This window comes from Rhinoderma darwinii, chromosome 6 (assembly GCF_050947455.1).
Source record: "Rhinoderma darwinii isolate aRhiDar2 chromosome 6, aRhiDar2.hap1, whole genome shotgun sequence".
In the NCBI taxonomy this organism is placed as follows: Eukaryota; Metazoa; Chordata; class Amphibia; order Anura; family Rhinodermatidae; genus Rhinoderma; species Rhinoderma darwinii.
This window is the reverse complement of record NC_134692.1, coordinates 116,175,258-116,188,618: the sequence shown is the minus strand read 5'-3', so window position 1 is coordinate 116,188,618 and position 13,361 is coordinate 116,175,258. Positions and strand designations below refer to the sequence as shown.

The 13,361-nt window shown below is 39.7% G+C and overlaps 1 protein-coding gene across 2 annotated transcripts in view; it reads left to right on the top strand.

The window, feature by feature from the left end:
* Positions 1 to 13,361, top strand: part of MYH11 (myosin heavy chain 11) — a 90,229-nt gene that overhangs the window by 63,114 nt on the left and 13,754 nt on the right. For both annotated transcript variants that reach the window (XM_075830157.1, XM_075830158.1), the window contains exons 9-26: positions 1,375 to 1,518; positions 2,285 to 2,380; positions 3,051 to 3,169; positions 4,441 to 4,593; positions 4,726 to 4,899; positions 4,989 to 5,162; positions 5,260 to 5,374; positions 5,597 to 5,790; positions 6,377 to 6,498; positions 6,778 to 6,847; positions 7,827 to 7,987; positions 8,671 to 8,779; positions 8,894 to 9,025; positions 9,151 to 9,357; positions 9,553 to 9,690; positions 9,781 to 9,904; positions 10,382 to 10,553; positions 12,869 to 13,081. In XM_075830157.1, coding sequence (XP_075686272.1) covers positions 1,375 to 1,518; positions 2,285 to 2,380; positions 3,051 to 3,169; positions 4,441 to 4,593; positions 4,726 to 4,899; positions 4,989 to 5,162; positions 5,260 to 5,374; positions 5,597 to 5,790; positions 6,377 to 6,498; positions 6,778 to 6,847; positions 7,827 to 7,987; positions 8,671 to 8,779; positions 8,894 to 9,025; positions 9,151 to 9,357; positions 9,553 to 9,690; positions 9,781 to 9,904; positions 10,382 to 10,553; positions 12,869 to 13,081 — 2,617 coding nt within the window. The remainder of the gene's footprint in view (positions 1 to 1,374; positions 1,519 to 2,284; positions 2,381 to 3,050; positions 3,170 to 4,440; positions 4,594 to 4,725; positions 4,900 to 4,988; positions 5,163 to 5,259; positions 5,375 to 5,596; positions 5,791 to 6,376; positions 6,499 to 6,777; positions 6,848 to 7,826; positions 7,988 to 8,670; positions 8,780 to 8,893; positions 9,026 to 9,150; positions 9,358 to 9,552; positions 9,691 to 9,780; positions 9,905 to 10,381; positions 10,554 to 12,868; positions 13,082 to 13,361) is intronic.

The following is a 13,361-nucleotide window of genomic DNA, read 5'->3' as shown; positions in this document are numbered from 1 at the left end:
AACACAGGCTATGTACACTTTTGAAAACAATTTTTAAAAAAAAATAAAATAGTTTATCAATGTGATTGGTTCAACTTTGTAATTACTTTTTATTAAAAATGATTTTAACTTTTTTAGATACGGCTACTTTGTATCCTGGATACAGAGCAGCTGTATCGTGTGCTGAAACTTGTACTTGTCAGGTCAGCAGCAATAATGGGTTCAGTGTCAGCGGGTCCTATGTGTCTCTGACACGCAGAATCGAGCTGTTATCGATCACATCTAAGTTCATAAGTTATATGTAGTCAATAACTGGTGGATCCTGCATGATCCCGCTGCCAGTGAACCTGTTGACCTGACGGAATCAGGTCTCAGCGCACTATACATCTGCTGTGTATCCAGGATACAAAGCAGCTGTATTTGAAAAAGTTAAAATAATTGTTAATAAAAACTAATTACAAAATTGCACCAATCATGCTGTTTCATTAAAAAAAATATATATATAGGTTTCAAAGATTTGTTCTACATTGAAATGCATACAGTTAATACATGGCCCTATTCAAGGGATTGCTTTTTTGGAGATAACACAAAATTGAATAAATCTGACCTTCATAGGTGCATTTCTGAAACATTGATATCCGGGTTTCGCATAGATAAGATAGGCTCACAATATAAAAAATGAATACATGCCACCTCCGGGTATAAGTAAGGGCTTGGCGCTTGCTCACGCTTCTTCCCTTACTGTCGCTTGGTGGTGGGAAAGACTTCAATGAATTTCTATCTTTGGCACCTTTACAGAACTCTGCACAGGTTTATACTTCACACACAGGGAAATGGGATGGCCCCCCCTGTGACAGAGCCTCATAACAGCAGTAACGACTGCGTCTTTAGGCCATGTTCACATATTCAGGATTTAGGCACGGATTTTGTGCCTAAATCCTGACAGAATCTACTCGCTTTACGCGGGCAATGCATGTGAATGGGGTGATTTATACCCCATTCACACCCTCATAAAAAATATCTGCAAAAAATAATAAATGCGCTAAGGATTTTGATATCCACAGCATAATCATTATTGCTGTGGATTCTGCACTGAAAAGCTGCGGATTAGCTCTATTGAATTACAATGTGGAATTCCATTGGGAATCCAATTCGAGGCAAATTCTGAGTTTCAGCTGTGCATTTCGGCCACAAGTCCTATGACAAATTCTGGCCGTGCGAACATGGCCTTAGTATGTACTCCATGTATGCCCAGCAAAACAACACAATTAATATAATAATTTCTCCTAATTTAAAAAAGTATGTATATTTATTTTACATTGTATGTGTGCATAGAAATACAACTGTACATAATTAAAATTAATCTACTTATACATTGTTCTGTTTTGATTTCAGAGGATTTATTATTGGAAGGGTTTGGAAATTACGCCTACTTTTCCTATGGCTATGTGCCCGTTCCTTCACAGGATGATGCAGACATGTTTCTGGAGACATTGGAGGCTATGGAAATCATGGGATTCAATGAAGAGGAACAGTTATGTAAGAGATCACGCCAACCCACTAACCTACAGCTTTCATGTGATCTAATGACTTGCCTGGTTTACAGAATAGATCATTCACTATTATAAGTATTGTAACTCGTCTATCCTGAAAGGACTAGAAGGCCACATCTTTGACCATTATTGGATATGTCCACATGTAACGCAGTTGTCTAGCTTGCTTCGATGTTCATAAAATATCTTGAGCTAAACCCAACATAAGAATTTGCAGCAATTATAGTAAGTTGCTCCCCTTTGAAGTCTCCAAAATCACCAATTAAACTAATCTTGTGAATATGAATCACTCATCCCTAATATGAAGGATGGCATTTTTAATATTGTAGGCTTTAACCCCTTCCTGTTAGTTGCATGGTCAGAACAAGTTCAAATCTTAAGTTTATAGCAAAAGTCTTTTATTGTAACTGACAGGACAAATGTAATATAATTGTGTGCACAAGTGAAAGCCCATAAGTCTGGGATTTTCTGGCTTTATTAGAAAACTTTTAGTTGTTCCACCAGTGTTACCATGCTCTAATCTTGCATATAGAAAGGATAAAGCAAATCATAGTGACATGATTTGCCCACAATAAGAAGAATGTTTTGGTACTAAAATGGTTGCCTTTATACAAGAATTATATATTATTTAATTATGTTAATATTAAAGATCGGTTCCACTGTTGTGAAGGATGGAGAAAATGTTGGTTTATTACAAAAACATATTGTGATAACAAGCTGTTTTTCTGTTTTGTTCTTTTCCAAAATGGCAGCAATGATGAAGGTAGTATCATCGGTCCTCCAGCTTGGTAACATTATCTTCAAGAAAGAAAGGAACACTGACCAGGCATCAATGCCAGATGACACAGGTATAGTAATATTGAACTAAAGATATGGTTCTCTATGGAGTTCCAAGTAGGCAACATGTTAGCGGATTTTAGGGGACCTATATCAGCGGCATACCTAGGGGGGAGGCAGGCAGGGAATGTGCCAGGGAGCAACTAGGAGGGAAGAAAGGGAGCGCATCAGGTCGGGGGGCACGGGCTTAGTTGCCATCAATCCCGAATTTGCCGGGACTGTCCCGAATTTTTAGAGACAGTCCCGGCATCTTCCATATTCAGTTGCATAAGCAGCCATTAGAGCTCTGGCTGGGAATTCCGCTCCTAGAGGGAGCCCCTGTCGTCACTATCCATATATGGACAGTGATGTGAGGGGCTTCTCCAGGAGAGGGAAAAAAAAGTCTAAAAAAATTACACCTCATTGATTGGTAGAGAAATCAAACATGGTGAGGGGGAAGGAGATGTTGAGAAAGAAGTTTGCGGGGGGGGCGCCAAACTGAATCTTTGCCCTGGGTACAAGAGGACTTTGCTACGCTTCTGACGTAGATCATCTCTACCATACTTTGAGCCTTATTTTTCTTAAATCCATGGTTGGCAAAAGCATGATAAAGGAAGCAGCAAATGAACAGAACAGAAAAATGGTTACAATGAATGAAAAACCTAACCAAGTTGATTACTTCACATGTCTTTTGCACTTCAGCTGCCCAGAAATGTTGTCACCTGATGGGAATCCAGGTAACAGACTTTACAAGGTGCATTCTTACCCCTCGCATCAAAGTGGGCAGAGACCTTGTGCAGAAAGCTCAAACCAAAGAACAGGTAAGTTTGCAGTAATTTACACTTATGAACTTGCACAGAAATCGTATTTTCCTCAGGAGAATACATGTGAAGAATTACATTTTTAAGCTTAGGTTTAGCTTGACATAGTAAAATTATATATTATTTATTTTTTTGTTTAATTTGGGCACCTTTACAAGTTCTTTCATTCACATAAGGGTATGTTTACACGCAATGACCAGAAACATCTGAAAATACGAAGCTGTTTTCAGGCGAAAACAGCTCCTGATTTTCAGACGTTTTTCGCTGCTTATTATCCGGACGTTATTGGAGCTGTTTTTCAATGGAGCCAATGAAAAACGCCTCCAAAAATGTCCCAAGAAGTGACATGCACTTCTTTTTCGCGGGCGTCTTTTTACGCGCCGTATTGACAGCGACGCGTAAAATTAAGCCTCGTGGGAACAGAACACCGTAAAACCCATTGAAAGCAATAGGCAGATGTTTGTAGGCGTAATGGAGCCGTTTTTTCAGGTGTAATTCGAGGCTTAAAACGCCCGAATTACGTCTGGAAACACTGCGTGTGAACATACCCTCACAGTGGATAAACATTTTTAATTCAGGATTATACCTTACCAAGTGACCTGAGAAGCTCTGCTGGGTCATCAAACAACACCCTGTCAAATCTGGGAACATAACTTCCTGGAGAAAAGCCACATAATCAAAATGTTTTAAAAAGATGTCACAGCAGATTATCACCTTGAAAAGAGAATGTATCAAATTGTTAGGGAGCCAGCCTTTAACGCTATTACTCAGGCCATGAACACTGTACCGCAGAGGTTTCCAACCTTTTGTACCTTGAGTGCCACATTCAGATTTCAGTAACCACTGCACTACTATACGATAGACATTTGTTTTATTGTCCAACTTGCCCCAAACACAAAAAGTTATCAAGCCATTGGTTACAATGTAGGAAAATAAGATTTTCGTTTAACAAATAAACATGCAATTTAGCAAGTACGTTGCACTTTTTTTCTTTATAAAAATAAACAAATATCTTCTCCATCATATGTGGAACATGTGAGACATAATAAAGTATGCAGAATAACCAACCTAAAAACATTACTGTAAGGCTATGCTAAGATATTATCTTCACATAACTTTATCTCATGGTTTTCCAAATCTTAAGCTATTTAAACCTTTCCTTTTCCTACTTTTTAAGTATTCTTCTCTTTTCTCCGATCAATTTTGAAGGCTGTTTTTCTCAGAGAGTGGATCGGATCAATAATTCCTGAACTTTTTTTTTCTACGATTAGGCTGACTTTGCAATTGAGGCTTTGGCAAAGGCAACTTATGAACGTCTGTTCCTGTGGCTGCTCAGTCGGGTCAACAAAGCTCTTGATAAAACCAAAAGACAAGGGGCTTCTTTCCTGGGTATTCTTGACATTGCTGGTTTTGAAATATTTGCGGTAAGCAAAATGATTTGACATATAAAATATGATTGTTGAGTATTGTCAGCGGTTACTCCGAGAGCAAATATTTCAATACTCAATATTTAATTTTTCCTTCACTAATTCTAAATTTATTTTTTATCATTTTAGGTCAACTCATTTGAGCAGCTTTGCATCAACTACACTAATGAAAAACTCCAGCAGCTGTTCAACCACACTATGTTTATTCTGGAGCAGGAGGAATACCACAGAGAAGGCATTGAGTGGAACTTCATTGACTTTGGTCTGGATCTGCAACCATGCATAGAACTTATCGAGAGGCCTGTAAGTCATTTCTGTTATATCGTTTGTATAGCAAAAGATGGAAAGTGTCATTGAGCTTATCAGTTGTTTTTCATTTTGTTTATTTGTAGAATAACCCACCCGGTGTTTTGGCTCTTCTGGATGAAGAGTGTTGGTTTCCCAAAGCCACTGATGTCTCATTTGTGGAAAAAGTAATACAAGAACAAGGGAGCCATATTAAATTCCAAAAACCCAAGCAACTGAAGGATAAAACTATCTTTACCCTTGTTCACTATGCTGGAAAGGTACAACTAATTTCTGGGTTTATAGGGTGCACTGAAAACATCTGTGCTAATTTGGAAACAATACATTTACATTAACAAAACTTTGATTTGTCATTAGGTGGATTATGATGCCACTGCTTGGCTAACGAAGAACATGGACCCCTTGAATGACAATGTAACATCTTTATTGAACCAATCATCAGATAAATTTGTTGGAGATCTATGGAAAGATGGTATGATATAATTGTGTCCCTATGTTTGTAGCATAAGTTGCTTTCCATCCTCTTGTAAAGTCAAACTAAACAACAACCAAAATGTAGATGAAAGCTCTGTGGATATTTTTCCATTGTTTTAATTCCCTTGTGAAGAATATGTAAAATAAAATCATTATTATAGTCCTATCTAAAATGTTCTAACTTGAAAATGGTAATAATATCAATATTATATTATTCTAGTTGACCGTATTGTGGGGTTGGATCAGATGGCAAAAATGAATGAAAGTTCCCTACCCAGTTCTTCAAAGACCAAGAAAGGCATGTTCCGTACTGTCGGCCAACTTTACAAGGAACAACTGGGCAAATTGATGACAACACTGAGAAACACAAATCCAAACTTTGTCCGTTGTATCATTCCAAATCATGAAAAACGGGTAACTACATATTTCTTGCTTACTGGTAATGTCGTAACTCTATAACAATGTGTTATATTGTCCTCTATATATCTATATGTTTAAGTTGAATACTGTTGATCATTAGGGACTATGTAATTATGGCAATCCCCAAAGTTCTAGAAGACTATAGAATATTCATACTCTCGTACAATCCCTTTTTCCCCAACAATAAAGCTGATCACAGTGTCCTACTGCTTAGACCCCAGAAATCAGCTGTAATCTGATGGGGAAGCTGACAGCTAGTGCTCAATTCCACTGCAGCGCCACCACAGAGAGAGTGAAGCATTGCACAGATTAAATTGAAATTAATAGACTATCTTTGAAGGCATGAAAATGTTGGGTCCTCCAGAGCAAGATATGCTGGAGACCACCCTCTATTAACTCAGAATTCTGTAAGAGAGTATTTCTATGTTTATTTTCATGGTGCCCACACAATGTACATACATATTCCCTACTGAATGTTCGTCTATTTAGAATCAAGCTGAGTAATATATATTTCTTACAGATTTGCATACCCACATTTTTTTCTGAGATTATGTGTCCCATGTTATGATTTTTTCTTCAGTCAGGAAAACTTGATGCCCACCTTGTTCTGGAACAGTTGAGATGCAATGGTGTCTTAGAAGGCATCAGAATTTGTCGCCAAGGATTCCCCAACAGAATAGTTTTCCAGGAGTTCCGTCAGAGGTACATCCATTTCTTACTACTTATTTTTTCTTACTTAAAACAAAATTTAGAACATAAGCAATAGCCTAGGATGGAAAAAAGTTTTATACAACACTGACTCGTAGAAAAAATGATAAATAATGATGTTCTATGGCTCTATACACATGGTTGAAATACAATAGCACATGTAATGTTCTAATTATGATACATGGGTATAATAGATTACATGTATGTGTATTAAATAATTGGCACACTTCTGCAAAAAAGATCATTCTTATATACATGTATTCTTTGCTCCAGATATGAAATCCTTGCCGCTGGATCTATCCCGAAAGGCTTCATGGATGGTAAACAGGCCTGTGTGCTCATGGTAAGTAAAAAAACAGTAACAGAATATTTCATCATCTCCTCATATTGCCCGTGTGTCCATTCCTGCATAGCTTTTGTATATAAATATATGATTATTTTCCAAAACTCTTTATATTCATTGTTTATTTAATAATATTGTATGGCACAAATAAAATGCAGTAGTATGTGTAAGGAAAAGATGAGTAGATGACTGTAGTGACCTGCATCAGATTCCACCTTTCATTTTTCAAAGTCCTTTAGAAAATCAAAGCAGCGACCTTATTGGTTGCCATGGGTCTACTATGCCACATTTCTTTTCACCAGTTTTGATAAATATTCCCCAAAGTCTTCTAAAATGCACAGAATATTATATGGAAATGTATGAATTGTGTATTCAGCCACGGGATGAAGATAACATGTTGGGTTACAAAAGAGTACACATGAGAATAAACTATTAAAATAAAATTAAACACTAAAGCACTGATGTGGCTTAATGGAGTTAATACAAAAGGTCTTCAGACACAATACTATGTGCAGAGCATTCTCTATAAATTTGAACTTTCAGCATTAGACTGGTCCAATAGAGTACCAGAGTATCCTTCATTGGGCCCAGGCTCTGACACAATACTGGGCCCATAAGTCCAGAAGAATAAAACCCTATTCTGGGTTAGTTTTAAACCAACCACTTGCCATTAGGGTTTTTTATAGGTTTTATAGGTTTATTCACAAATAACAAATTTGACCTTATTGATGATATGTCCTTTATGTACAATGATAGCAACAAAGATTACAATTAAATGTGAACGTACACATGTTCTGTATAGATGGAGGGCAGGCCCCCAGAATTACTACTTCGGGTGTCCCTCACAGTGTTAACATAAAGAAGTAATATATCTGAACATATATATATGTATATATATTTATACACACACAGACATATATAATTTTTTATTTTCTAAAATATGGTAAAATATATAAAATTTACTGTATGTTTCTAATAGATCAACGCTTTAGAACTCGACCCCAATCTGTTCAGAGTGGGCCAAAGTAAAATATTCTTCAGGACAGGTGTCCTCGCCCACCTGGAAGAAGAACGAGACTTGAAGATCACAGATATAATTATTGCTTTCCAAGCTCAAAGTCGAGGTTTTCTCGCAAGAAAGTACGTAGCAGTGTTAAAAAGCAATATTAAAGTTAACAATGATCCCAGCCATGGACTGCTGAAGTGTAGGCTGGAGAGACAGCCGAGTTGACCTTAGTGTGGCCTGCCTAGCACATTACATACATTTTTCCCACGTCTTCTCCTGCTTGCCATCAATGAGGCACACTTTTATCCTTCTATTGTTTGTTAAAGAGATAATTCTACATCAGTTCATAGATTAAATTATATAATAATCTAATAGCATCATGATGTTCTTCATATTTTGCTGTGGAGGTCTGGACCGTGAGAACAATGTCACATCTTGTGCAAGGAAACATAATACCTTGTCACACCGCTGCTGTTCGCTTTTTTACATGGGCCATTGATCGAGCAAACAAGCGTTCATATGAACATTCGTTCCCGATCATTACCCTGTATAAACAGGGCAACGATCAGCTGATGATTGAGCAAGCTCGTTCATCGGCTCATCGTATACTTTATGCAGCACTAAATATTATTGTTGTCAATTGCGGTCTTGTTGATCGGCGCTCGTTTTCACGGCCCATATTGGCTGGTGTAAAAGGACCTAAGATATGGAAGGCTTAATTGTGAGATGAGGCGATTAAAAAAATCTGCCAACCCATATGTGTTAAGTGTGCAATTATATGTCAGTCTTGCATTCTGAATGTATTTCTAACTTACAGGGCCTTTTCAAAGAGACAGCAGCAGCTCACCGCAATGAAAGTCATTCAAAGAAATTGTGCCGCTTATCTGAAGCTTAGAAACTGGCAATGGTGGAGACTGTTCACCAAGGTACACTTCTTAAAACGTCAGCTCTAAAAATGTCTGTAGCAGTGATTTGCACAATAACATGCAATATCAGGTCTTGTAGAGAAGTTCTCATTCTCATTGTAAATGTCTTATCAGGTGAAACCTTTACTGCAAGTGACACGTCAGGAAGAAGAAATGCAAGCCAAGGATGATGAGCTTACAAGGGTTAATGAGAGATACTACAAAACAGAGCTTGAATTAAAGGAGCTTGAGATGAAGCATATTCAGGTATATGGAAACCAGAACACATTTTATTACATCAGTTTTACAATAATTTAGTCTTCAAGATTCACTAGAAATACCTGCACTTTACTAGGCAGATCTTAAATCATGTTGATATTGTGTTTGCCTAGTTGACAGAAGAGAAGACTCTCCTCCAAGAGCAGCTTCAGGCTGAGACTGAGCTATATGCCGAAGCAGAAGAGATGAGGATACGACTGCAAGCCAAGAAACAAGAACTGGAAGAGATTCTTCATGAAATGGAAGCCAGGATAGAAGAAGAAGAGGAACATGGACAACAACTACAAGCAGAGAAGAAGAAGATGTTGCAGCAGATGCAGGTAATCATCATTTGTCCTCTTCTGACATCTTCAACAATCTTCTTCAAAACTTCTTTGCTATTTTATGGTTATAGGAAGATTTCAGTGGACCTACAAATTAGTAGTATATATTCTAAAATATCCTGTCGATGAGGTTTTCCTTAAAAAGAAACATGTATATAGTGAAGTATCATGAAATCATGGTTTCTACTTTAGGACCTAGAGGAACAATTAGAAGAAGAGGAAGCAGCCAGACAGAAACTACAGCTGGAGAAAGTGACAGCAGAAGCCAAGATAAAGAAATTGGAAGATGATGTTCTTTTAATGGACGATCAGAACAACAAGTTATCTAAGGTAACAAGTTAGCAGAGGAAATTTAGACATGATATGAAAGTCACTTTTTACCGGAGTAATTAAATATATGTTGATGTGTTTTGAAACTAGGAGAGAAAGGTGCTTGAGGAGAGAGTGAGCGACCTGACATCGAATTTGGCTGAAGAAGAAGAAAAAGCAAAGAACTTGACGAAATTAAAAAATAAACACGAATCTATGATCTCAGAACTGGAAGGTCAGTATATGGATTGATTATTCTTTACTGTATATATGCAGCTAGACAAGGATGCCTGGGTCACATCCCCTCCAACATTTTGGGAGTCTAGGGAGCCTCCACGGTTTACCCTCCCTGATGGCCATTTAGTGATCCTAATATGTGTGGCTTTTACTTTTGAAGTCTAAGGTAGTCGCTAGCTCAGCTGTCTCCATATCTCCCATAGACTTCTTCTATGTGTGCAACAGGGGGCCAGGTGGAGTCTGGGTCCAAGAGGTGAGATGGGGCAGCAGGAAAATGTTTTACATAATTTAAACGTTTTAAGTTTTATAAATGAATATGTTGTCATTATTACTTTACCATCATACATTCAGTTACCTTTGACCTTCAAATTAAAACTATTCACAAATGATTATTATATAAACTGGTTTAAGTTTACCTACTGAAAAGCTCATGATTAAGGCTCCATATAATGACCTCTGTTTCTCCTTACTATAGTACGCCTAAAGAAAGAAGAGAAAAGCAGACAAGAGCTTGAGAAGGTGAAGAGAAAGCTGGAAGGAGAATCTAGTGACCTTCATGAACAACTTGCCGACCTGCTAGCACAGATCGCTGAGCTCAAACAACAATTAGCTAAAAAAGAAGAGGAGCTACAGGCCGCACTTGCCAGGTGACACATTTTAACCAACTGGTGAAGCAAGAAAGACAATATTTCATGGATGAACACATACAGTATAATGATTAATGGTCAATGCCAATAGTAAATAGTTAACTGTAAAATAGTAATGTAGCTACAGAACATTAAATGTTTCCAGTTTGCAGGATGTATGCTTTTATAGTAGAATATAGCAGCAGATGCTGAAAATGAGAACAGTAAATTGCTGCGTTCAGGGCCGGCCTTAGGATAGATGGCGCCCCGTGCGAAATTACCTTTGGGCGCCCCACCCCATCATAAAAAAAATACCCCATAAAAAAGTATAATGCTCCCCCACAGTATAATGCCCTATATAGTGCCCCCACACAGTATAATGCCCCTTTAGTGCCCCCATACAGTATAAGAATAATAATATAATATATTATAACCCCTTCAAGGAAACAGTATTTTGTCCTCTAATTGTGCCCACACAGTATTATGCCCCTTGTAGTGCTCCTACACAGTATAATGTCTGCTTAGTGGCCTCCACACAGTATAATGCCCTCCTCCCCTGGCTGTCACACACAGCCCCCACCCTTGTAGATAGTGCCCCCTGTAGATTGTGCCATAATCCCCCACCTCCTCCTTGTAGACAGTGCCATAATCCCCCACCTCCTCCATGTAGACAGTGCCATACATCCCTCCACCTCTCCCTTGTAGATCATGCCATACAGCCCCCCACCTCCCCATGTAGACAGTGCCATACAGCCCCCCACCTCCCCCTTGTAGACAGTGCCCCTAAACAAAAACAAAAATTGTACTCACCTAGGCCCCGTTCCCACGACGAACTGAGCTGCTCCACGACGGAATCCTTGCATAGGCCGGAGTGATCCTCTGCCTAGTACAGAGTTTCACAACCTTTTTGGACTCGAGGCACCCCTGGAAAAAAAAAATCCTCAGGGCACCCCTACCAAAAATTGTTTAGAGAAAGACAGAACACTGCTAAAAACAAACAATCACTCTTTGGGTATGTTCACACAGCGTTTTTTGTAAAGCAGAAAAAATCTGCCTCAAAATTCCTGAAGGAATTTTGAGGCAGATTTTTAATTGACAGCGTCATTTGACTTTTTTATTTTGCGTGCTTTTTTAAGCCGTTGAAGTTAATGCAAAAGACACAGGCAAAAAAGCACCAAAAGAGTGCCGCGGATATTTTCTACCACCTATTAATTTCAATTGGAGGTCAGAGGTGGAAACCACTTGAAGACCATCAGCCCCCCACTCACAGTAAAATAGCCATCCCCCCACCATTCACAGTAAAATTACCATCAGCCCACCACTCACAGTAAAATGACCATCAGCCCCCCACTCACCGTAAAATGACCATCAGCCCACCACTCACCGTAAAATGACCATCAGCCCACCACTCACAGATTCCCCCTTGTAGGTAGTGCCACACAGCCCCCTTGTAGGTAGTGCCACACAGCCCCCTTGTAGGTAATGCCACACATCCCCCTTGTAGGTAGTGCCACACAGCCCCCTTGTAGATAGCGCCACTGTAGCTCCCTGAAGGAGCGGAATCCCCCTGTGGCCGGGTATTCTGCTCCTGGACTGAGCGCGCAATGTCTCTGTCCATATGGACCGGGGATTCCACTCCAGGAGAAGCCCCTGACGTCTCTGTCCATTTTGGACAGTGAGGTCAAGGGCTTCTCTTAGAGTGGAATCCCCGGTCACATTGTCGGCAACGCTGTGGACGGGGATTCAGCTTCAAGAGTTGCCTCTGATGTCACTGTTCATGTATGGACAGAGATATCAAACACTCCATCCAGGAGCAGAATCTACGGCCACACGGGGTTCTGCTCCTTCATGGAGCTAAAGTGGCACTAGTAGATAGCACAGCAAAGAGATATCTCTTGACTCTGCTATTGTGTTCAATAGTATTGGTGTCGTAAGGATGCAGATACTATTGAATGTGGCGTCGCTACCACTGTAGCAGCCGCAGCGGGCATTCCGACGGGCAGCACGGGTGCCCTCATGCCCGGTGTCACCGCTAGCAGCCGATATGGCTGATACAGGGGTAGAGACGCCACTTGGAGAAGAAGCGGCCGGGCGGAAAAGGCAGCTGCTGAGTCGCCGGGCCAGGGCGCTTCTGAAACAAGCTGGGGAAGGGAGCCTGCACAGCAATCCCTTCCACCTGCTGGAGTGATGCGCCCTGTGCAATGGCACAGGTCGCACACCCCTAAGGCCGGCCATGGCTGCATTAGTATTTTGCGGGATGAAGAGGTCGCTTTACTGCTGTACTTCGAAACCTAAATCATTGTTCCCACTTTGTCTCCATTTTTCATCACTTAAAGGTTAGAAGATGAAACTGCTCAGAAAAATAATGCTTTAAAAAAAATCAGAGAGTTGGAAGCACATATCTCTGACCTCCAGGAAGACTTGGAATCAGAAAGAGCAGCAAGAAACAAAGCAGAGAAGCAAAAGAGAGACTTAAGTGAAGAGTTGGAAGCACTGAAGACAGAGCTGGAAGACACACTCGACAGTACAGCAACACAACAAGAACTTAGGTGAGTATGTCACAAAACCTCACGATCTATGCCAAAACTCACCAAAGGTTCTTATCGTAAGCAGCCGAGACATAAAAGAGGGAGAATAAAGTCAGAAAACCCAAATACCAAATGACATTGAGGGATTCAACAACTTTTTAGGGGGCAGTAGCAAAGACGGACTGAGGGTGATCTGGGCTCCCAGCATTAAGGATCATGGACCCCTTGCCGACCGCTTGAATCATAATACACTTGGGTTGGGTTTACAAATTACATTATAATGGATAAACAGTGGGTACTG